Source organism: Ochotona curzoniae, unplaced genomic scaffold (assembly GCF_017591425.1).
Source record: "Ochotona curzoniae isolate NIBS_2020 unplaced genomic scaffold, NIBS_Ocur_1.0 scaffold_4701, whole genome shotgun sequence".
In the NCBI taxonomy this organism is placed as follows: domain Eukaryota; kingdom Metazoa; phylum Chordata; class Mammalia; order Lagomorpha; family Ochotonidae; genus Ochotona; species Ochotona curzoniae.
In genome coordinates, this window is record NW_024467122.1 from 76,534,208 (window position 1) to 76,558,437 (window position 24,230).

Below are 24,230 nucleotides of genomic sequence, written 5' to 3' on the forward strand. Positions count from 1 at the left end.
GGTGAACGCAGCACGGTCCAGAGACAACTGGCCGAAGCTCCAGTCACACTCCGTCGCCACCTGAATAGACGCGGTGATGGGGTAACAGGGCAACTCACCCAGGCCTCCCCATTAGGCGCTTCAGACCTGCAGGTGGCTCAGGCCAATTCATAAAACCGCACACACTGGCAGGTAGACACTCCAGCTCCCCTCGCACCTGCATACTCGAAAGAAACTTGGATGGGGGAGGCTTTGGGCACCTGCACACCTGAGCAGCCAGGGAAGCACACGGTCCCCTCATACCCCGTGAGGAGGTGCGGGGACAGGATGCGGGAGGCGGCCGGGAACCCCGCCCACCTGCCGCGCCCGCGCCCTCCCCTGGGGGCCGCCACGGCGCGGTAACCCGGAAGTGGCGGCGGCGGGGGGCGCGCACGAGCCGGCCATGGCCGCCGCCGCCGCCACCGCCGCCGCGGGCTTTGTGTGCCGCACGCCGGCCCCGGCCGCCCGCGCCTCGCCCGGCCCGCGGGGCCGCCGCTGACCCAGCCCCGGCTGCCCGCGAGCACCAGCGCCGCGCCGGCCCCGCCTCTCCGTCCTCCGCCCTCGGCGCGCGCTCGCGCTCGTTCGCCCGTCGCCTCGTCGTCGCGCGCCCTGCTCCCCCGGGCCGGCGACGGCGGCGGCGGTGGCGGGCGCCAGGCCGCCCCGATGCCCGAGCCAGGCCCCAGGATGAACGGCTTCTCGCTGGGTGAGCTGTGCTGGCTCTTCTGCTGCCCGCCCTGCCCGAGCCGCATCGCCGCCAAGCTGGCCTTCCTGCCGCCCGAGCCCACCTACACGGTGCTGGCGCCCGAGCAGCGTGGCCCGGGCGCGCCCTCCGCCGCGGCCCCGGCTCAGGCACCCGCCTCTGCCGCCGCTGCTCCCGGCGCGGCCCAACCTCCTCCAGCGGCGGCGGCGGCGGCCGAGGAGGGCCCGGGCGCGGCGCCCGGAGCGTGCAGCCTGCACCTGAGCGAGCGCGCCGACTGGCAGTACTCGCAGCGCGAGCTGGACGCCGTCGAGGTCTTCTTCTCGCGCACGGCCCGGGACAACCGGCTGGGCTGCATGTTCGTGCGCTGCGCGCCCTCCAGTCGCTACACGCTGCTTTTCTCGCACGGCAACGCTGTGGACCTGGGCCAGATGTGCAGCTTCTACATCGGCCTCGGCTCTCGCATCAACTGCAACATCTTCTCCTACGACTACTCGGGCTACGGCGTGAGCTCGGGCAAACCCTCCGAGAAGAACCTGTACGCCGACATTGACGCCGCGTGGCAGGCACTGCGCACCCGGTGAGCCCGGCGGTGGGGTCCCTAGACTCGGCTGGAGGCCTGGGACATGCAGGGTGGGTGGTGGGGGGCGGGTTGTTCAGGGTCCACTCCTCCCAGGCTCTGTGGGTCTCTGGGCCTCCGCGCTCACCCTCTGCTAGCTCCCCTCCAGTGCCAGGGGTTCCTGGAGAGCCCAGGTCTGGAGCCAAAGTTAACTGCCTCAGCTTGGCACCAGCTGGGATCTTGGGGCTCATGGTCATCGCAACTGGGGAGGGCGTGTGTGTGTGTGTGTGTGTGTGTGTTACAGGGGCAATAAGAAGCAAGAAGGTTTGTGCTTAGTTTGTCACAGCTACACACCCCCACCTGAGGGCCTTGAGCCCAGCTGTGACCTTGGACAAGGCATGGGAGTCGTCCTCACCTCTGCTTGCTTCCCTGTAGAGGTCTGGGTCAGAATATGGTGGCCTCCAAGAGACTTTCTGGGTGCACAAGTGACCCCCCAGGATACTGTCTGTGTTCCTTGGAGGGTCAGCCTCCAGGTAGGGCTGGATAGCTGGGCATACCATGCAGTCTTCATGCCAACCAGGGTGAGTTTTGAAGTCTTGTAGGGGCTGGGGACTCCCTTGACCTTGAGAGAACATACAGCACCGCAAAGTATTGAGTGAGTATTGAGCTGAACATCAAGTGTGGGCATGGTGTGGGGGTTAGATCTGGCAAAGACTTGAGTTTCCTTCTGGACTGAGACAAAAGTCTGGCCAGCCGTCTGCCCCAGCTTTAACGGCTGTGACCTTAAGCGGCTGCCTTGTGGCAGTTGGTGATGACAATGCCCAAGGTGTATGCACATTGAGACTGGGTTTCTAGGGACAAAAATGTGCCCAGAAGTCCAAGTCAGGCGCTCCGGTGGCTGTGGTTTGTATCAGAAGCAGTTTGCTGGGCTCTGGCAGCTGGCCTGCCGTTGAGGACTTTGTGCCCACACGTATTTGTATAGATGCCTGCTGCCTCCCTGGGAGGATGATGTGCCCAACCAGGAGGGCCCTTGGTGTTTAAGCTGCAGTCCCTGTTCGGGAAGTGTACTCACTGGGGTTGTTGCTTTGGCAGGTGGGCTAGGGCAGCTGCAGGTGTACTGGGTTGGAGTGTGCAGTAGGAGAACGCCACCTGTTCAGTAAAGGCTTTCAAAAGTTTCTGTCACACACTGTCAGCTCTTGGGGAGCGGAGCAGAGGTACGGTTGGCGCTGGACCCTTTTTGTCTAGTAAAATCCCCAAATCCTACTCTGGTTAGGTTTTGTATGAACATTTCCGTAGGACATGGCTCCTTGGTGTGTGTCCAGAGTAAAAGGAAATCAGTTAGACTCACCCTTTGGCCCTTCTAGGCAGGTGTGCCTGTGACCGGGTATCTGAGGCGTGTTTATTTCCTGGAGACGTGTGTTATATTCAGTTGAGTTAATGAGCCTTGTTTTGGCTTCTGTTAAAACTCTGAGTTAGCTGATGGTGTATGTGACTTTTGCCCAGGATTTGATGTTCTGCCAGATCGCGTGTCTACATCGGTTTATTCACCTGGAAGGTAGAAGTTGAAGTCTCAATGAAGAAACCTATCCGTCTTGTTCTGGGTATTGTGGACGCTTTATGCAGTGGGCCCCCAAAGAAACATTTTTTGGCATCTTGTTCGAGCACACACTTCCACAACTATGTGTGTGTATCTGAAGCAGGTGTTTCACAAACTGCATTTTTTTTTTTAAGTTGGGGTAACATATAGCAGAATCTGAACTGCTGAACTCCAGCTGACCAAGATGAGAGTACTGGCCAGGAGCTGCCACACGGATGTCCCCGCTCCTGGGTGGTCTCTCGTTTGACAGAATGATCACCACCCAGTGGACCACGGGGCTTCTCTGGACTACTAATTTAGTACTGTTTCCACTGTACCTCTTGGTCCTGCAGGTCGGGTTTCTCAAGAGTTGCATTTATGTGCCTGGGTTACCTGACTCAGAAGCTAATCAGCACCTCCACCCCTTCCTGCAGTCTTTCCCCCTTTGCTCAGCTCTCTGTTTTTCCTGGAACGCACTCCGCCCCCATCCATTTACAGCAGTGTTTGGGTCACTGCCACGGCAGGTGCACACCTTTCCCCAATCACCTATCCTGTGACAGGGTCAGATTTGCCTTCTGACCCCTCCAACCCAGGTGTCACCTCTGAGGAATCTTTCTTTTCTGTGACTTTCCCAGGAGAGGCCTTGGAGAGCTAGACTCATGCCGGGTCAACTCCATCTCTGCCTTTAGGTCATTCCCCAGCATCAGGTGGACCTATCAGCACTACTCAGCCACACAGCTCCAGGCCCAGCACCCTGCCTGCCTCCTCCCACTCACAGCTGTACCATCCTGCTCTGCTCAGAGCACCCCATCTGACTCCATCCTGCCCAGATGTAGCCACCTTTGGCATCTCCCACTTTTCCTGTGCTCAGTGCCATGTTGCGATGAGTACCGAGTTCATGGCACTCACCCAGCATTTCCTTAATGAGCTGTTCACACAGGTGCCCTGCAAATAAGTGGGACACATCCAGTGCTTCCCAAGTCAGATTCTTGCAAGGAATTGGATCATATTGCAGTTCCAGAATTTAGTATCCATGAGTATCGGCGCACCGCGAGAAGGAGCTCAGATGTGCTGGCTTGAGGTCTGAGCAGTACTGTATTCGTTATGTTGATGTTCTTATGATATAAGTTGTCTGCATTGATCCTTGGTATTTCTTGCCACCTTTTCTCATCACCTATCTGTGCCAGCTCCTGGGCCTACTGTAAGAGTTTCCCAGCCAGAGTTGAATACCACCAGGTGTGTACTCCTTTGTCTCTGAGTCCCCTGCAGTGGTGAGTGACAGGGTGGGCAAGAACTCCCAAAGAACCCAAGAACAAGTACATTTGGAGTGAGGACCGTGATTAATTGTTGCTGTTTGGGCCATGCGTGAGCATCGTAAGCATGTGAACAATCCCTGGAAAAGGTGTAGAATGGAGGTGGGGTCTGAAGGAGTCAGGTGGGACACTGGGGAGAGCTTGGGCTCCGTGGGAAGGCCTAAGCCGAGGACACGTCTCACCCTTGCGTTCCTGGGACACGAGAAGGTGTGGCTTGCGCTCACGGAGAACTATTTGTGGCAAGGACACTGTGAAATGAGGGCTGTCTCTGTGGGAGCCCCGTGCAGTGGCTCCATTTGGGGGGTGAAGCGCTGACAGCTTTAGTCTGATGAGCTGCCTGCCTGGGGCTGAAGGGGAAGGGGCACTTCCGGGCCCCTGGCTGTGTGTTCTGCGGGGACAGGGGAGCAGCAGGAGAGATCCTCGCGGACCCCAGCAGCTTCAGACTGCGGGAGCTGGACTGTGATTTCGGAGGGAGTGAGTCACCCAGTTTTGAAAGTGTAAACCAACAAATAGTTCAAAGAGGGGTGGGCAGTGTGATGCAGTGAGCTAGGTCCCTCCTGCCATGCCAGCATCCTGTGTTGGAGCTCCCTTCTGAGTATTAGCTGCTCTGCTTCAGATCCAGCTCCCTGCTAATACCCCTGGGAAAGCAGCAGAGGATGGCTCAAGTGCTTGGGCCGTTGCCACCCATGTAGGAGACCCAGATGGAACTGCAGAGTTCTAGCTTCTGGGCCCAACCCCAGCTGTTGCAGCTGTTTGGGAAGTGTAACAGATGAGCAATGTCTCTCTTTCTCTCTCATTCATTTACTCTACATTTGAATTAAATCATAAATCATAAAATAACTAAGGGCTGATGCTATGCTTAATGTCCTGCCTGCAGTGCTAGTAACCCATGGTGGGGCCAGACACTGCTTAGATAATTCTCTTTGAGTTTTGTTCAACCCGGGCTGTTTCTTGTGGCTGAGCATATAGAGTAGATTACAGAGGCATTGTGACTGCAGACCTTATCGCCTTTGTGTCTTGTGATCTGTGGATCTGTGTTTGGAAAATCCAGGTCCCAGTGAGGTTACTAATTGTGGCGTGCCCATAGGGAGTGGCACCCTCGGGCACACCTTCTGTCCATCACAGAGCAAAATACCTACCTCTCTGGGCATATGGGAACATGTAACCTAACTGGGTGTTCCCAGAGTTCTCGGGGAATACCGCAGGGTCATTCTGGGGAGAAGGCCTGGGAGTTAGACCAGTGAGGGACCAGAATGAGCACGTGTGGTGAGTATGCTGACACAAGGAGACATCATAGTGGTGTTCCCCAAGAGCAGGGAGGGTATTGGCTTGGGATTCGGGGCAGGCAGTGTGAGCCCTCCTATTGGAAAGCAGTAGGCTGGTGTGCTTGAGAGCAGGGTGTGCTTGAGGGGATCTACTCGGAGCCCCTTCTCTTGGGTGCATCCACTCCCCTCTCCTAGGCTTTAGCTGGCTTTTTCAGGCCCCCGTCCCCCTGTCATCCTGCAAGGTTGCTTCTTTGCAGCAGAACTGGAAGCTGTGCTGTCATTCTGCTACCTCCACAGCATACTGGTTCTACCCATGTTTCTATTTTGAGGGACTTGACTCTTCCGTGGCAACCCAGCTACAAAAGATCTGACAAGGGATTTCAATGTGAATAACTCGTCTATGCGTTCTTCTCCAAGTGCCTTTACTTTCATTCAAGGTACCCTTGGAAACTTGGTCTTCACTGAAATTTAGCCTTAAAACTAATGGTGGGGCAGGCATTTAACTTGGCAGTTAGCATGCCCATCTCTCAACATTGGCATGCCTGGGTTCAAACTCCCTGCCTCTGGCTCCCTGCTGGTGCAGACCCTGGGCCCTGGGAGGCAGTGGTGCTGGCTCAACTCATTGGATCCCTACTCACCACGTGGGAGGCCTGAACAGAGTTCCTGGCTTTAGTCCTAGCCGAGGGACCATGGTTACCGTACAGGGAGTGAACCAGCAGGTGGGTGCTGCCTTTCTGTCATATTCACTCTCTGTCTCTCTACCTTTGGGATGAATACTTTTCAAGCCAAGCCTACCCACTCCAGTGGTGCAGTGGTGCAGTGGTGCAGTGGCATTTTGGCCGCAGGTGCCTTGGTCCACTGCTGAAATCATTTATACCACACTCTGCTGTGGTTCTTTGGGGACTCGCCTGCCTTGTGCCCCTGCTGCTATTCTTGTCCTCTCTCCCAGATTAGTAGCTGCTCTCCTCTGCTTGGCATTGCTATTCCCACTTAAGCCTCCAGAATCTGACTTTTGGAGTGGCAGCGTTCATTTTGTTAGCACTTTACCCTCAGCAGTGGGTTTTGCCTCCACTCATCCCGAAGCTAGGAGTCTGCCCCGTGAGGAGTGGTCTTCCGTTTGGAACCCAGAACCTCAGCCCAGATGGGCTCTCCCAGGAGGTCATCAGTCAGACAGCAGCCATGGCTTTTTTTTTTTCCTTTTCCTGTGGTGTGATCAGTTTAAATAACAGGATTCCCAAGTTTGTCTAAAGATATGATTTCCCAAAGTTAGATAAGCACACAACCAGGAAAGTTAGTTCTAAATGCAGCAAAGTTAGTTCTAACTGCAGCAGACACATTGTGTCACAGTGTCCCCATCTTAGTCCTGAGACTGGATCATGTTTAAAAGAATAGACAATTCTTGTTTATACTTTTGGAGGCTGGCAGAACCAAAGGCGGGGCAGTAGCCGGGAGATTCCATGTCCATTGAGGCCCCCGTCTGCACTGCCAAGCTGGCACTTTGAACAGCACGTGCTCAGGAGTGGAGAAAGGCTGTGTCTGCACACAGCAGGTACATGAGCTGGCAGGGCGGGGGGAACGGGAGACAGCGAGTATGATGAGCTCGCTGTGTGTTAGGGCCTTGATCCACTCCAAGGGGCAAGGCTGCCAAAGCTGCTTCACCTCTTACAGCAGCTGTTATGTTTCAGCAAGGCATTCGTGCCCTCCCGGGCAGTGACTCTCACAGCACCCTCACTGGCTTCACATTTCACTCCAGTAACACGTGGGGCCAGCAGGGCGTGAGCCAGCTACATGATGGGCAGAGTGAGCCTGGGAGGGGACTTTGGGGGCAAGCACTCGTGCTTCTGAACTTGCTGTTCTTGCCAGTGCTGGGGGCCTCTTGATGAGGGCATTCTGGCACGGGGCACCTCACTGCTGGCTGTGCTTTGAAATGTTCCAGGTGTTCTATGGTATGTGGGCCAGTTATATCCAGCTCTGTGTGTGCATGTACGGGCGACCAGAGCCAATGTGTACCAGCCCACACACACATCCAAGAGCCTCTGCCAAGACCGGCCCCCGGTTATGGGAGGTTGAGTGGAAAAAAAAAGGTGGTTTTTGTACACAGTTATGTAGCTGGTTGAATCAGAGGACCTTGGTGGCCAGGAAGCCACTAGAAGGAACTCTGCAAGGAGCAGGACTGTGTTTATGAGGCTCCCCAGGACTGGAGCTGGGAGTTGAAGGCTTCCCCTGTCTCCAGGCTCCGGTGTCAGGCCCACTGTGGGTCCGCCACCCCTTACCTCCCCCAGCTCCCCAGAGCATCATACCGTGTGATCATGCTTGGCTCACTCCATTGTTGCCCTAGGTTAGCCCTGGCTGGGACAGGGAAGGGACCCTTCTGTAACCTCAGAGTCATGCAGCTGCTGGCCCCAAAGTGATGCAGGGTTGCACAGAGTCCTCTCCACACAACCCCTTGTGAGGGACACGGCCAGTTGGCGCTGACGAGAGAGAAGTGGCCTGGCTGCTCAGGCCACAGTTCCCTCCTTAAACCAGGTCAGTGGGGCAGTGACGTCACGGCCGGCTGGGACCGTGTGTGGGCATACCCATGGGAGGCCAGGGAGCGAAAGGCTGCAGCAGAAAGATTTCTTCACTTGTGCTGCCTCTGTCCTTCTGCCCAGCTGCCAGGGGTCAGTGTGACTGCTGGCAGCTGGGGGGGATCTGTGGTGTGCACTTGTCTCTAACATCCGTGTAGCAAGGGGGTCCCTCAGGGCCTCAGGTTAGAACCCTAGCATAAAAGGACTCAAGGAATTCTTCCTTCACTTTTACTGGAGCTGGCCATCCAGCTCTTCTGTGTGAGGAGCCCTGGGGAAGAATGTTCCCTGTAGTTGGGCAGATTTGGGGCTCACCCAGGCTTGGGGGGGTGGGCACACCCTGCCTGTGTTAGACCTCAGGCAAGCTTCCTCACCTTCCCAAGTCCCTGTGGAAAGAACAATACTAGCGGTCCTGGTGTAGTAATGATGATGGTGGTGGTAGTAACGATAGCTGTAGTCATTGCTGGCAATCAGATCGTTGATGACATTGGTGGAGAACTGATGCTTGGGTCAGCACCAAGAGCACATGGAAGAGACCTTGAGCTCAGGTCAACAGGTGCACTGGACACTTCGGGCTCATCTGCAGCTCAGGAAGAAGTGCTCTGGCCTTGCGTCAACGGCTACAGCCTCCCAGGGGTTCCTGCAGTTACCTCACAAACCATTCTTCACCTGCAGCCTCCACCTTGCCTGTTCCAGCTCTAGCCCTTTGGAGCCGAGTGGGGAGCAGGGCCTGGGCTGGGTGCAAGTCCGACCTCAGGTCTCGTTCTCACCTGTCTGTCTGTCTCTCTCCTCTGAGCCGTTCAGGACTTTCTGGCTGCTCCTCATCCCTCGTGTGACCTTGGCTGGCTGAGGGACCTGAGTGGCAAGCTTCCTTTTAAAATATGAATGGGCCCATCATGCCTTGCACGGGGGTTCCGGGCTTGTCAGGCTCTGTGCGCTGCAGCTGCCGGGTGCCGCCCATGTTATTGATTACTGTAGAGTGGTCCAGGGCCCTGGCACCGTGGGGGAAATTGGAAACCTCTGTTTCCAGGAAGTGGGGGTCATTCCCGGTCAGCGCTCATTCTGCGGCATGTATCGGTTACTGGCCGGATCACTGGGTAGAGTCTAGTCTGGAGCCCTCTTTCTCACAGCAGCCCTGAAGCTCATCAGCCACCTGCTCCTTCACTGTTGAACTGCCGTAGTGGAACTGGGGTGGCTGCATTGTTAGAAAAACACGCACAGCGAGCCTGAACTCCGGGTGCGTCCACAGAGAGCTTGTTCGCAGATGTTTGGCCTGACTGCTGGCCACGGCCTGGCCTGCTAAGGCTGGTGACCAGATGCAAATTCCAGTGTAAGTGGTGGCCGTGACCACAACCTTCACCCTCGGCAGTGATAATGATGGCATTGGCTGCGAAGCTCTGTAATATAGCAGGACAAGATTTTTGCATGTGGCCTAATGGAAATTATTGGATTTATCCCCACGATGCTAAGATATTGCAGATTTTCTGCTTTGGGTCGCTGGGTCCTCACAACTTGGTGAAACTCACTCTGTTTAAGTATTAGGAAAAGACAATTTTTTAGATTCTATGATGAAGCTGGACAAACTGTCCACCGAAGAACATGCCATCAGATACTTTATTGGAAGAAGTTCCTTTTCTTAGTAAAAACTTCAAGAGGGCCCAACGCGGTAGCCTGTTGGCTAAAGTCCTCGCCTTGCACGCACCAGGATCCTGTATGGGCACCAGTTCGTATCCTGGCTACTCCACTTTCCATCCAGCTCCCTGATTGTGGCCTGGGAAAGTAATTGAGAATGGCCCAAAACCTTGGAACCCTACACCCACGTGGGAAACCCGGAAGAAGCTCCAGGCTCCTGGCTTCAGATCATCTCTCAGCTCCAGCCATTGCAGCCTCTTGGGGAGTGAACCAGTGGACAGAAAATCTTTCTCTCTGTCTCACTTTCTGTCTGTATATCTGCCTTTCCAATAAAAATAAGTAAATCTTAAAAAAAAAATCAAGAAGACTAGAAGGGCAAACCAGGGGCAGAATAAGTTCAGACTGTCATTTCAGGCAAGGCACCCCGCCCCTCCGGGCTGTCGCCTCTGTTCTGAGTTCCTGTTCCCATGTGGTTGGTCCTGGGTTCCGGCTCCCTGTGGGCTGGGCCGTGGTGCCGCACCTGGGGTGGGGAGTGGTGTAGACACAGTCCTTCTCTGTTCTCCCTCAGGGCTGCAGGCTCCTGCCGCACTGTGACCACTTTCCTTATCCATTTCCTGCTTCACTCTGATCTTGTTCCTCCATGGGAGACTTGTTCCTCCATGGCTGCACCGCCCCTCTCTTGCCTGTCTCTTCCCTGTTCCGGGTGGCACGGGTTTAAGTCTGTGGGACCAGCCCAGCTCCTGGCTTCCTCCCAGGCGCCTGGCCTGAGTGCACCGGGACGATCCGAAGTAACTGCAGCAAGTCCATTAACAGAACAACAATCATCCGCAAGTCGGGGCACCTTGTCAACATGCATGCTGAAGCTCACCGTTGGAGGCTCTGATCGAGTGGGCTGCAGGTTCAACGTGGAGGAGGTCCAGGCAAAACCCTTTGACACCAGCAGAGCCAGAGGGAAGGGTGCCGTGTCTCTGTCTTAGGAACCATGGGACTGGCAAGTTCTTGAGGGTCCTTTAGGACCCAGTGAGTCCTGGCTGTGTACGCACGCCCTTGGAATGTGCTGGCACTCTCCTTTGCCTGGGGGTAGTAATGCTCATTGTGCAATTGGCAGCCTATGCAGTAGCAAGAATTTCCAGTTTTCTTTTGAAGTAACTGTAAATATGCTTCTGTAAGTGCATGGATTCTGTGGCTATGTAATCTTTAAGAAATGTTTACCTGTTTTCACCTACTTGAAAGGCAGAGCAGCGACAGAGAGAAGAGAGATATATATATAGATTTGGATGGATCTGCCTGCTATCTGCTAGTTCATAAGCTGCCACTCTACGCTACCCCCAGTCATGCACCCAAATGCTCACAAAAGCCAGACCAGGTCAAAGCCAGGAGCCAGGAACTATGTCCTGATTCTCCCCCATGAGTGGCAGGGACTCAGGTCCCCAAACCATCGTCTGATGTCTTTCCCCAGCCCTTTAGCAGGAAGCTGGGTACAAAGTAGAGCAGCTGGGACTTGAACCAGTGCTGTGACATGACATGCTGGTGTTTACCAGCAGCAGCTTAATCCACCGCATCGTGCCAGGACCACCCCCTCAACTCCTCCACCGCCCCATCTCACCCCACCCTCTTACCCCTGGTTAACTTTTGTTTTTTGTTAAATCTTGGGAGATGTGATCCTGCAGGCCATGGTTGCCCGCATGAGACAAGTACGTCTGAGTCCCAGCTCTCTCTGCCACTTCACCTTTTGTTGTTCTCCCATGCTGCTCGAGAACTCTAAGGGAGTTGAGAGGCTGCTCCTGGCCTCTCCTTCCTTCTGTGATCTGCACCTGTCGAGAGCCCATGCCTGGGGGCACCTGAGGCTGCCTGGGGATTCCCAGAGCTCCTTGAGAACACTGGGAATGGTTCATTCCCAGGAATTTGACTTCTGAAATTGCTTCTTTTCTGACTCATCTCTGGTCCTACAGGATCTGCTTGTTCAGCAGACATAGTAAGTGCCAGCCGTGGACAGGTATCCTTTAAGAACAAAGCAAACAATGTATTGCTCTTGAGACATTTCTGATCACTGGTGTCGATGGAAAATGGCCCTCCTGATAATGGTGTAAACAAGATCACCCAGACACGGACCAGGGTGGCAGGGTAATGGGTGCACGGGAAGGTGGGTGTGTGGGTTGCAGGTTTAAGATATTATTCCCATCTGCTTGAAGGGAAGAGGAACAGAGAGGGACTCACATTTTCGAAAAGCCTGCGCCCAGTCAAACCAGGAACCTGGAACTCTGTCCTGGTCTCCCAGGCTAGGTACCAGGGACCCAAGAACTTGAGTCATTGTCTGCTGGTGCTTTCCAGGGGTACAGAAGACAGGGGACCATGAGAGATGAGGATAAAGAACAATCGGGTTGGGATACAAACAGGACCTCATGACCCTTTGCAAAGTTTTTGTTTCACAGCACACAATGGGAAGGTTTGGGGGATCTGGACAGGGAAGCGACCTGACCCTGGCTCTGGCTTTACAAGGTCCTCGCTATGTCAGATTGCTGATGACTCGGAGGGGCTGGTGTGCCAGGGAGGAAGGAAGGGGACATGGATGGGCATAGCCATGGCGTGCGAGGTGCAAGGTGGCTGTGGCTTGGCCCAGAGTTCTGGCAGCAGAGATGGAGAAATGGGCTTGGGCTTTGGAGGCAGACCCGGCAGTATTCACTGGTGGCCAGTGAGGAAGAGGGAGGAAGAGGAGTTGTCAAGGATCATGGCTCCAGGGACTTGGACCTGAGCCCTGGGAAGCCTGAGGTGTCTGCTGAGTGGAGTGGACATAGGTCAAGAACTAGCGAGGCCCCTGCAGGGTGAGAGCAACACGGAGGAATGAGGAGTGTGGTCAGATAGACATTCACTGGGAAGTGCGTCTTCTAAGAAGAGAAGTCACCAAGCCAAGAACACCTGCAGGAGTTGGCCGACCTGCTGTGTTCCCCTGGCCACGTGCTGCGGCACTGGTGATACAAGTTTACGGCAGGCGACTAGAGAGCCCAATGGGGGAGGGTCAGATGCTGGAACGTGTTGTTGCCTCTGCCCACACGTGATCACTGGTTTTCTCTCTAATGGGACCTGGACTCCTAGGAGGGCCTGTGGTAGCTGCATGCTCCCTGTGGCACCCCGAATAGCACCGTGGAAGCCCGAGAACTGAGCAGGTCACGTGCTGTTTCCCTGGGCGAGCTGTGTGCACCCCTGCCTTTTACTCGAGGTGCCCTTGTTACCGCCTGCTTCCTGCCTGCCACAGCTCCAGCTCCTCATCCTGACCCCCGGAGTGTATTGCTGCTTCTCAGAGTTTGAGATAGCCGGGAATCCATAGGTACCCTCGCAGGTTTAAATAGGGTGTTGCATTTCTTCTCTGAACCCAAAATGGGACCAGAATTTCATGGGGACATTGCCAGGAAACTCTTTCACTCTTAGTGTGATTTCCCCCTCATCCTTCCATTTACTGAAAGAACTGCAGAGTTTGTTGAAACCCTAGCGCTTGTGGCCTGACCCTGCCTTGGTAGGAATGCCCTCTTCTTGAGGCAGGTGTTGTGGCTCAGTGGGCTGAGCCACCACAGCTGCTAGAGTGCCTGCTTCAAGTCCTGGCTGTTCTGCTTCCGACCCAGCTCCCTGCTGATGCATCTGGGAGAGCAGCTGACCAGGACTTGGGCTCTGCCTTACCTGCATGATCTGGATGATGTTCAAACAGGATCAGCCCCCCAGTGCCCATGGAAGGATGGGGTGGAATCAGTAGTAAGAGGTGGGGTTAGCCTTGGGGCACTTTCTTTTCAGTTTTATAATGGATCAGGTGATTCCGGGGAGGGAGGGTCTGTCAGGCAGCTATTACAGGCTCAGCTTCCCTGCTGATGACCCCTTTGGGTGTAACCCACTCTAGGGGAAACAGGCAAGGCTGGAGAGACCCAAAGAGCAGTGGTCTTGGGCACAGCCCCTGGCCCATCCTTCAAAGCCTGGCCATCCTGAGGAAGCACAGAGCTGGGGAAGCCTCCCTTGTGCTCGGATAAGGCTGCAGGAGGGGGAAGGGAGGATCCTGTGTGGTGTGTGGGAGCATTCCCAGCCTGGTTCCCCAGCACCTGAGCCCTCAGGCACAGTGCAGCTGCTGTTGGGGAGTGGTGTGTGTGTGTGTGTGTGTGTGTGTGTGTGTGTGTGTGTGTGTGTGTGTGTGTGTACACCAAGTGTCAGGTTATAGTGACCCAAGTTAGAGTGGAAAAAAAAAGATTTTTCTCTGCACTTTCACCAGCTTCCCACCTGTGGACTTCCTGAGGCCTCAGTCTCTTCTGTCTCTTGCCGTATCATATATTCAAAGTAAAACAGAGCTTCATGATGGAAAAATTCAAGTTAAAGCAAAGCAAGGCAAATATCCTTGTCCATCTGTCATGGCCAGGGGCTTACTGCCCTACTCGGAGCGTCTTCAGTGCCACGCACATCCCACACTCTTCCCCAGCACCCCACCTCCCCAGGCCATTATTCGGATTTGTTTTGTTTTGTTGCATTTCCCGGTCATGCCATGTTGTCATCTGTGGCCTCCATATGGTCAAGGGCTGGCCCAGGAGCCACATGTGCTTGACTGTTCCCTGCCTGGAGATGGGTCCCAGTTGGGTAGAGTCAGTGGAGAGCACTGCGGAGAACCTTGGCCTGGCGCTGGGAGACCAGTGGCTCCCGCTCTCACAGCTACAGGGCCGGAGTCTTCGTGTTCTGGCCTTGAGCCTCTTTTCTATAATATGGAAGATTTGCAGTAGAGGCTGCTTCCAGGTATCCACTGTTTGTTGCCTGTCTGCTTTGTGCCAAATGCATTGTTCACAGATGTGGAAACTGAGGATCCTGAAAGATGGATGACTGAATGTGGGTTCCCAGGAGCCAGGATTTGAACAAATGGCAGCTGTTCTAAAATCAGGCATTACTTATTTCCTGGGGCACTGGGGCTTGCGCCACCTGTGCAGGCCACAGGCTGCAGTGTGGTGAGAAAATGCCAGAGCTGTGATCCGTTCCTGGCTTACCATACTCCTCCAGCGCCCACAGACTTTGTACAGTGCTCTCTCTCCCTCTGTCCCTCCCTTCTCTCTCTCTCTCCTCTCTCTCTTTCTCTCTCCTCTCACACACACACTCCCATCTTTATAAAAAGGAATGCACGATTGCAAGTTTAGAAACCAGTGTTCTCCATCCCTATTGTCAGTTAATATATTTTGGGCTTTCTTTTCTCAGCATGACGGTATCTGAGCTCCATAGTAAATTGAAATGTTTATCCCTTTCCATCTTCACTCCACTCCGCCTGCCTGAGGTCCTCAGCGCTGTCAGGTGCTGGGCTAAATGCTAGGTGCAATCTGCTACAACACAAAAGACAGGGCTTGATTTGCATTTTAAAAGGTGACTGTGAATACCCTTGGAGAGATCATTCTCCCCATGCAGGCTGTGCTGTGTTCCCACAGCGTTCTGAAGTCATAAAATGTCTCCTGGATGTAGGGGAAAACCGTTGATGAAAGGAAAAAGGAAGAAATGATTCCTTTTGGGCCGCTGGCTTCTGTTTGGCCCTGGGACTGCTGGCCTGCTTCCGCCCGCCCTGCCCAGTGTTTTGTGACTCCTGAGGGAGTGAAGGTGATGGCTGCGGGGTTCAAATCCTGCCTCTGCCAGTCCCTCTCTGCCTGGCCTTCCTCTTCTGTAATGAATTCTTGCTAGCATAGATAGGAGGCCCTTATATGTACGCTTGATAAAGCACCATTTTTTAGACAATTGCAAGGGAGAAAGGAAGATGACACAGTTGAGAAATGGCCACTGCCAGCCTTCTGAGTGGGTTTGTGATCATTGAGGTCCTTTCCCACGCTCTCACTCTCATTGTTCCCATGCTCAGGTCTGTGACTCTTGTTTATGTTGGATGGGTCCAAGGAGGAGGTTCCGGGAAGGTCTGTGACGGCCCGGCCAGGTGGCTAACAGCCGAGCCAGGATTCCGGGTATTTTCTTTGGATTTGAAACACTCCCAGCGTCCCTGCTGCCAGGTTCAGGGCTCCCAATCAATGTGGGCGATTTCCTCCCACTCTTACTGGTCTTCAAGCAGAGCAGTGGTGTCCAAGTGGTTGACACCTTGTCTTTCCGTGCTTGAGTCTTTCTTATTCTTTCTCTTGGGTGCAATTCAGTTTTTTTTTATTATTTAAAGATTTATTTATTTATTGAAAAGGCAAAGTTAACACAGAGAGAAAAAATAGATCTTCTATCTGCTAGTTTACTCTGCAAATTATTGCAATAGCCATGGCTGGACCAGCTCAAAGCCAGGAGCCAAGAGCTTCTGCACATCTCCCACAGGAGCTTAGGGATTTGAACCATCCCCTGTTGCTGCTTTCCCAGGTGTGTAAGTGGAAAGCTGGATTGGAAGTGGAGCATCTGGGACCTGGATGGGTGCCCATATAGGATGCTGGCACTGTAAGCAGCCGTTTCACCTGCTACATCACTGTGCCAAACAGAAGAATTGAGTCATAATTCTGGGCTGGCATTTTACTGCTGATCATCTAAGCAAGCACTGATTCTCACTGCTGTGTTATATTTTTTTAGATGGGGCTCAGTCTTGAAAAGTCACTTGGTGTAGGTTTTTGGAGCCCAGCTCCAGGGTAGGGCTGAGGAAGGAGTGGCCCAGGGCTTCCTCATCGGACCCCAGACATGCTCCTTTCTCAGGTTAGACGGGGCCTGTGACCTGCTCTACATGAAGAGCATGCCTTGAACCCCCAAAAGAGAGGCAGCAGCCATGGAGGAGGTGGGGCTCCATCCGGATTGTCCACAGCCTCTTGGCAGGGTCAGTGGTCAGAGCAGGGTGTCATAAGGGGAATCATCTTCAGTCCCACCCTACTCCTCCCACCTTGCTAAGGGCCAGTCTGGAATTGTAGCCTGGATGGTCAGGGCCATGGTCATTTCTCTGGCCAACTGTGCCATACCCTGAAAGCCCGCCTTGTTGTCAGCCAAGGTTAAGGTTTTGGCCCTTCTGTTGTCACGGGGAACCCGTGACAGTGCACAGGCTGACGCTCATGGACAGGACACCAGGGTATCCCAGTGGACTCCTTGTGCCCATCTGTGAGTCAGGATGACATTTAACTTCACCCACAGCCAAGTGGGAAAGTTAGGCAGTGATGGATCCTCAAGCCAGCTGTATTCAGTAGGCCCAGTCTTCTGAGGTTGTGCTTTCTCTGTAAATGTAAATTTGTTTTTTCTTTCTTTTTTTTATTATTTGCAAAATCATCCATCAACAGATTGACTTCCCAGATGCCCATGGTAGCTGGGGCTGTGCCAAGCTCAAGCCAGGAATATGAAACTCAGTCCAGGGCTCCACTGAGGGTGCCAGGGGTCCAGGGTGCACATTAGCTGGTAGCTGGAATCCAAAGTAGGGCCAAGAGTGCAGCTGGACACTCCCCTATGGGGTGTGGTCCCCCCAAGAAGACCCTTAACTGCTGTGCTGAGCACCTACTGCTGCTTTTCCTTCCCTAATAATTAAAAATACTCTTTGAAAACTATGTGACAACCAGTAGTGGCTCCCTGCTGTGATGTGCAGGAAATAGGAGACACAGGTTGGCCAGAGTGTGGAATCTGCAAGTAAAACCTCATTTAGTCTAGTGCATGCTGGATTCAAGAATGTCTTCATTGTTCTTTGAAAATCCGCTTTGGGACTGGTGTAGTGGCATGCAGGTTAAGCCATTGCCTGCAGCACTAGCATCCCGTATGAGCACTGGTTCAATTCCCAGCTGCTCCATTTCCGTTCCTGCTCCCTACCAACAGAAGTTGGCCCAAGTCCTTGGGTTCACTCGCCAAATGACCACAAAGGCTGAGGCCAAAGCCAGGAGCTTCTTCTTGGTCTCCCACATGGGTACAGGGACACAAGCGCTTGAATCAACCCTTGCTGTTTTCACAGGCCACAAGCAGGGAGCTGGATGGGAAGTGGAACAGCCAGGACACGAACCAGTGCCTGTATAGGAGCCTGATGTATGCAAGTCAGGGATTTAACCCCTGGGCCATCACACCAGACCCAAATTTTCTTAATATTGTCAAGGGAATAGGAGTAGACAGGTATTGTGCAGCAGTAAAGACGCCACTTGGGACCTTCGTGTCCCAGATTGGAATGCGTAGTTCAAGTCCCAGCTGCTTTGCTTCTGATCCCAGCTCTGCCAGTGCACACCCTGGGAGGCAGCTGGTGATGGTTCAGACTCGAGTTGCCACACATGTGGGAAAATTGGATTGAGTTCTAGCTTTCTGGATTTGGGCCAGCCCAGCCCCAGCTCTTGGGGATGTTAGCTGAATGAACCAGCGGATGAAAGATCTCTCTGTCTCTTGCTCTCACACGCCCTCTTGTTTCTGCCTTCCAAAAGAAAACAGGGTGGGTGGTGAGTTTTCTAGAAGGCATTTGTTGGTCTGTGGGCTGAAGGTCACTGCTCCATAGACTTCTGGCTCCCAGCCCCTCGTGTGCGGAGCCAGCCCCGTGTGTGGAGCCAGTCATTCGTTTGCGGAGCCAGCCATTCGTGTGCGGAGCCAGCCCCGTGTGCGGAGCCAGCCATTCGTGTGCGGAGCCAGTCCCTGGGCTGTTTCGTATTTATTTGTCCATAGCTTGCTTTGTCTTCTAATGAAGCTTTAGGGGCATTTCTTTATTCTTGATAACCCCCAAAATTTTCAGAACTATTCCAATGAAAAACAGTCTTAAAATTGTGATGACTTGGTGTTAGGTGCTTTGTGGGAGCCCTCACTCGCAGAAGACTCAGATTTTCTGTTCAAAGGATTCCTCTCATATTTCTTTGAAAGTTTCTTTTCTCTCACTTTCCCGACCTCCACGTTTTTATCTTTTATCTCATGACTTCCCATTCTCATAACAGCCCCTTCTTGTTTCAGAGATGTAGTTTTTCAAATCCACAGGGATGTATAGCTACTTTTAAAAGCTTGTGGCAAGATGGAATTCAAAGATCATTTTATTTTGGTACAAAACAGTCCCTTTTCAAAGATCCCCCCTTAATGTATAGACTTCACAAAATTTTACACCACAGTAAACTTGTCTTCCAATGCTATTGCCATGAGGTGTGGGTTTTTGTTTGTTGATTGGTTGGAAGTGTCCTTGGGCATGCATCTTTCATGCTGCTAACATCATCTTTGCCCTTCTTAGTTATTGATTCTCACTGAAGGGGGAAACGATTGGGTAGCAAGGTAGGGCTATCTTCCGTGTGGTTTTAGAAGCAGGTATTGCTCACCCAGCCTTTTTTCAGGAGGGAGAGAGGCTTCGTTCTTCATAGCTCAGCTCCCATGTTACCCTGCAGGCTTTGTTTAGGGATGAAGTGAATGTGGATGAGTCACTTGGCAGCCCCCACCACTGGCCAGTGTTGCTCACCCCTGAGAGCTTTTTTTTTTTTTGCTGGGGAGAGTGGTGGATCTGCATGGTTAATCACTTGCACTTTTTGAGCCCAAAGCCTCCCTGGGGCTCAAGTGGCTGCCACCTGCCCTGCATCAGTGTATTCCCATACACATCTGTCACCTGCCCAGGTTTTGAAGTCTCTCCTCATTTTGTCCTGTCTTGCTTTCTCTACTATTGTACGTTTATTCATTTATGACCTTTTATGCATCTTTTCCAGTTAGTTGAAATGCAAATAGTTGGGCTCAGGTCATCATAACCAAAGGAATCTTTTATTAAAAAGAAAGCTTTATTGAGTTATGATTGACATACAGATAGCTAATGTGCATAGCTGAATGTGTTTGAAGCATGAACCCTGGGAAACCCTCAAGCTAGTATCTTTCTAAAGGCCGCAAACTTACCCATCACCTCCCATGGTTTCCTTGGGCTCCTTTTTGCCCTCCATGATCCCAATGCTTGAAACAAGATTTCCCCCATGTAGACACTGTTTCAGTCTTGGGTGCAGAATCCTGAATCATAGACCTATGCTGTATAAGGGAGGCTTCCTATCTTTTCTGTATTCTTTGGCAAACTCTGTCTCATTTCCTACTCTCACCTTGTCCTGCCCACCTCTCTGTTCTTGGCTTCCGTTAGATTGTTTCACATCTGTGTCCTTTGGGCCTGGCTTGTTTCACCTAGGCAGAAGGTCCTCCAGACCAACCTTATGGTGGCCAATGACAGAACTTCCTTCCTTTTCAAGGCTGGACACTACTGCAGGCCAATTCTGCTACCACAGTTGAGTTACTCGTTTGTCTGCCAGTGAATGCCAAGGAGTTTTTTCCCATTGAGTTTCTCAGTGTGAGCTGCCAGGGCTGTTCCATGCGTCCATGAGCAGGGCACCCATCCTGAGACCTGTCCCTGCTCCTCCCCCATCCCTCCTCCCCAGGAGAGTGCTGACTGACCAGCCTAAACAGGATCCCCAAAGTTGTTCTGAGCACCCTGTTTGTGGCTGCAGGTGTACTTGGCCATGGGCAAGTCCCTTCTGCAGTCTCGTTCCTGCTGATGGCCAGTTGTACTTGGTGTCTGTAAGGGGAAGGGACGGGCTGGGTTCCTGGGCTGAGTCCTGGGCTCCTTGTCTTGTTGATGTAACAGTCACAGGTGCACATTGCTCTCAGCCCATGCACTCGCAGTATGCTTCATCCGTTTGCCAGGTGAAACTTTGGAACAGGTGTTTGCACTGTTATGAACACATCATCTCTGTCCCCTTCCAAGCAAAATCCAGTGAAAGCCAAATCACCAGGCCTCTCCTGGGGCCTGTGGGACGCAAGCAGGGAGAGTGGTTACCGCCTGGCATGACTTATCCTGCAGCCCCCAGCCTCCCCCAGCTGTGGAAGTGGCCAGGTGTGGGACCCAAGCAGGTCTCCCTTTAGGGTGGCAATCGCTCCAGTACCTGACTCGTGGCCGGTTGTCTCCCAGGATGAGCATTAGCAGGAAGCTGCATTGGGAGTATTATAACTGGGACTGCGCCTCCCCAGAGGCAGCTTCACCCAGAGCGTCACAACACCTGCCTCTGTTCCTGTGTTCTTACACTGTCATTTCTCCCAGAACAACCACGGTCTGGCTGTCAGAGGATTGTGTGGTCAAGGCATGATGGCATGGGTTGTGCCAGGACAACAGTGTTTGGTCCATAGCACAGTGTAGTCTCCTATGGAGTTGTTGGTACCTGCTGGATGCAAGGGGCCAGTCTAATGGGAGGTACAGCTGTGAGTACACCCTCACCCCCACAGGTCCCAGGCAACCCACAGGGGGAGGCACTTCAGTTTTAGAGGGCTGGGCATTTAGGACAGCGATTAAGATGCCTACTTCCCACCTCAAGTGCTGGGGTCAGTCCCGGCTTCCTGCTAGTGAGACCCTGGATGGGAGACCTCTCAAGCCACTCAGTCCCTGTCCCGCCGTGGGAGTCCTGAGTGGTGTTCCTGGCTCCAGTGTTCAGCCATTGTGTGCATCTGGGGATGAGGCAACATCTAGGAGCTCTCTGGCCTTTCTTTCTCTCTGCCTCTCAAATTTAAAAAAAAAAAAAGCATTGCAGAAAATAGAATAAAAAGATTACTTTTGTGTAAAGAAAAAATTTGGAATCCTTGCATGCATGCAAGAAGTCTTTCAGAAGTTCTTGAAAAAAACCTGCGCTCAGGTTTTGGATTGTTTCTGCATGATTGAAGTCTACTTTCTGAAGCACCTTCACGTCTGTGGAAGGTTGTCTGTGAAGTTCCTGAGAATTCGCAGACCCACGGAATAGAGATAACCCTTGTGCATTCCCTGAGAGTGGCAGGCTGCTGCCAACGTGGGCTGCTTGAGAATTCCTGCCCCTGGAGGCTGGCTGGTGAGGCTATCTGCAGTGTTCTTTAAGCTCCCAATTGATATTCTGGTGGAATGTTAGTACAGCCTTGGTTATGTTAATGGGCCAGGTGATAAACTGCCTTGCAATCCCTCGTGGTGCTATTTTTTAAACATGGGCTCTCACTGTCGTTTTTTATTTCTCCTTTATTCCAGAGCTGTTTAGAAAAGTTTGTATGTGTGTCTGAGTGTGTGTGTGTGTGTGTGTGTGAGAGAGAGAGAGAGAGAGGGAGAGTGTGTGTGTGTCTGTGTGTGTTTTGTAGTTCAGTCATGTCGCTCCTCTCTAGATAGATTTTTTTTTTCCCTCCATTGTCCTTGCTCTCTGCATTGTGGGTGTAGAATGTGACACAGCCTGCCTTTGCTTCAATTCTGAAGATGGGTCCCCTCTTAAACTGGTCAGAGCCTTTACCCGTGTTGGTGCTTGCCTGTCGTCCGCTGTGGTTGGGGTGCGTGGGGAGCTGCCTGGGGCTGGGAGCTCAAGTGAGTCTATGGGCCGAAACTGCTCACCCTGTACAAATTCTGTAGTCTGAGGATAGTGAGATGGAGAGAAATAAACTTCCCATGTCAGAAAATGGAAAGCAAAGTGCAGTGCTTGCATTTCAAGATGTTCCGGTGGATGGGGACCATGTGGATTTGATATCTTTTCCAGGTTCTTGAACAAAGTAAACTTAAAAACGACCACTCCCAATGGACAGTGTGAGTTGGGATGGGGTCAGACCAGACCGGGCAGGGCTACAACACCTCTTGGTCTCATGTGAACTGGATCTGGGAAAAGCCAGGCTGCGCTAATTGTTCCTACTGGTGCAAGCATAAACCAGAGTGGGTGAGGATTGGTTGGGCTTTGCTGCAGCATCAGCAGGCAGATGCTGGCACTGGGGGCTAATTCTGTCAAGTTAACCTGCATAACCACCTGAGGAGTGCAGGATCCAGGAGTGGGAATGGGCCCATTAGAGAGACAATGGGTACCTCCTCTTGGGTTGCCATTCTCACTGGTGAGCATGAGAACCAGGACAGGGGCAGGTGTGGCTAGACAGAATGGTACCCACCAGCATGTGTGTGGTCTGGATAGTGGGACTGGTTGGGTTGAACTAGGCTTCAATGCCCATTGACATGTATGAGAGCTGAAAGGGGTATGGGACAGGCTGGACCAGTCTACTATGCATACGGCAAGCATGAGAACCAGGGCAGGGGAGAGTTCTGTTGAGGGTTATTGTGGGTTGCTCCCACTAGGCTGCAGCTCCCACTGGTTTGCATGAGGGCCAGAGTGTGTAGTGGGCAGGACTGAGCTGGATTACAACACCCGTTGGTTTGTGTAGAAGACAGGACTGGAAACAGAACTGACCCAGCAAGTGCAACCACCAGCGTATACATAAGCTGATTGGGGTGGCAGACTGTACTGGACCCTGTACGGGCAAGTACACAGAGAATCAGGTCTGGGATCACCTCAGATGAAGTTTTTTGGGGGGAATACTCCAACTCAACTGCTGATCTCAGAATGCCAACCATGAAGAGACCTGCAGGGTCCATGGTCTGACCTTGGAGTGCATGTGTCAAAGTTGAGCCTCCTCAGAGGCTCAGACAGAGCAGTAGACAGCATATCCAGGTGCACATAGAGGATATGGCAGTGCTGGAGTCCAGCTCCAGCCGGAAAGGCTGCGTGGAGTCGGCGATAAAGAACGACACACACTGTCACTTCGTGCGCTCCTGCTACAGCTCATGAAGAAGCTGTCCTTTTTATTTACTCAGACACCTCACAAGCTTCTACACAAGCAACTAATTGTTCTATTTTTACTTCACGACTAAGAGGGCGTGTATAGACATTTGGTCATTCCGTCTGCACTTCAGGGCTAAGCAGGTGCCCCTAAAGATAATTCTGCAAAATACTGTATTCATATTCTTCAAAGCAAGCCATTATTCATTCTTCAGTAGTGGTCATGGAGCAACAGCCAGGATTCCAAAGCCAAGGCACATGTGATTACCTGCTAATCAGTATTACATTCCTACCACATTTCTATTTCTACAATTTACCCATTATTTGATGGGAAAATAGGTTACAAGGGGAAAAATGTAAAATCTAAGACGAAAGTTTCAAATATTAAATCCCCCTACAACTATAGGCTCTACAACCCCATAAACAATAAAACAATAATTAAAAGCAAATTTCCTTAATGAAAGCATCCTTAATCCCTCTATCTAAAAATTATAAAAGCAGCTAAAGCAGTTACATTTTCTATGCTCCAAAATGCAACGACAGGCTAGCCTTTGAGATGACAATAACTATATTTATTGCCATAGCAGTTTCAACTCTCACTCCTACCACTTGCATTAATATTTAGGATATGTATCAAGCCCTTTTCCAGAAGGAGTGCTACATGTCTGGGCCAGATTCTGAGACAATGATTAGCACACAATAAGGTGTCAGAGATGGCATGGGCTTGATTGTACTCCTGTGTGTAAATTGTCAAAGGCCCACTCACCAAGACATTATCAGTGACATTAACTCTCAAGCTCATGTTGGTCACAAAAGCCATCTCACAGGGGCAAACAACAATGCCTCAACAGATTACAGAATCCTTAGTGGGGTGCTTGAGTGTCCATGCAACCAGGGGGTGAAACAGCGTCAAGGTGGTCAGAGAGAAATCCTCCAGGTCCTGCCAAACAGCTGGAAGTTACCCTGAGCCCTGCCAAGCAGGGGAGCTATTCTCTTCACACCTTCGTGTCATCCACACCTACTACACGGACCCCAGCACTACAGAGGACACCTGGTACCAAAACAGAGGACGGAGGACAGAACAAATCATTCTACTCTAGGCATATGTTGACAGTGAAAATCTGGGCAAACGGAGACTCTAAGGTGGAC

General features: G+C 52.5%; 1 protein-coding gene across 4 annotated transcripts in view; it reads left to right on the forward strand.

The window, feature by feature from the left end:
* The first annotated feature begins 676 nt into the window (after nucleotides 1-676).
* Nucleotides 677-24,230, forward strand: part of ABHD17C (abhydrolase domain containing 17C, depalmitoylase) — a 45,402-nt gene continuing 21,848 nt past the window's right edge. The window contains exons 1-2 of one of the 4 annotated variants that reach the window (XM_040969248.1): nucleotides 677-882; nucleotides 940-1,295. In XM_040969248.1, coding sequence (XP_040825182.1) covers nucleotides 682-882; nucleotides 940-1,295 — 557 coding nt within the window. In that variant the 5' untranslated portion in view covers nucleotides 677-681. Of the gene's footprint in view, nucleotides 1,296-24,230 lie in introns of all 4 variants that reach the window. The other 3 variants (XM_040969250.1, XM_040969249.1, XM_040969247.1) reach the window with 3 other exon arrangements.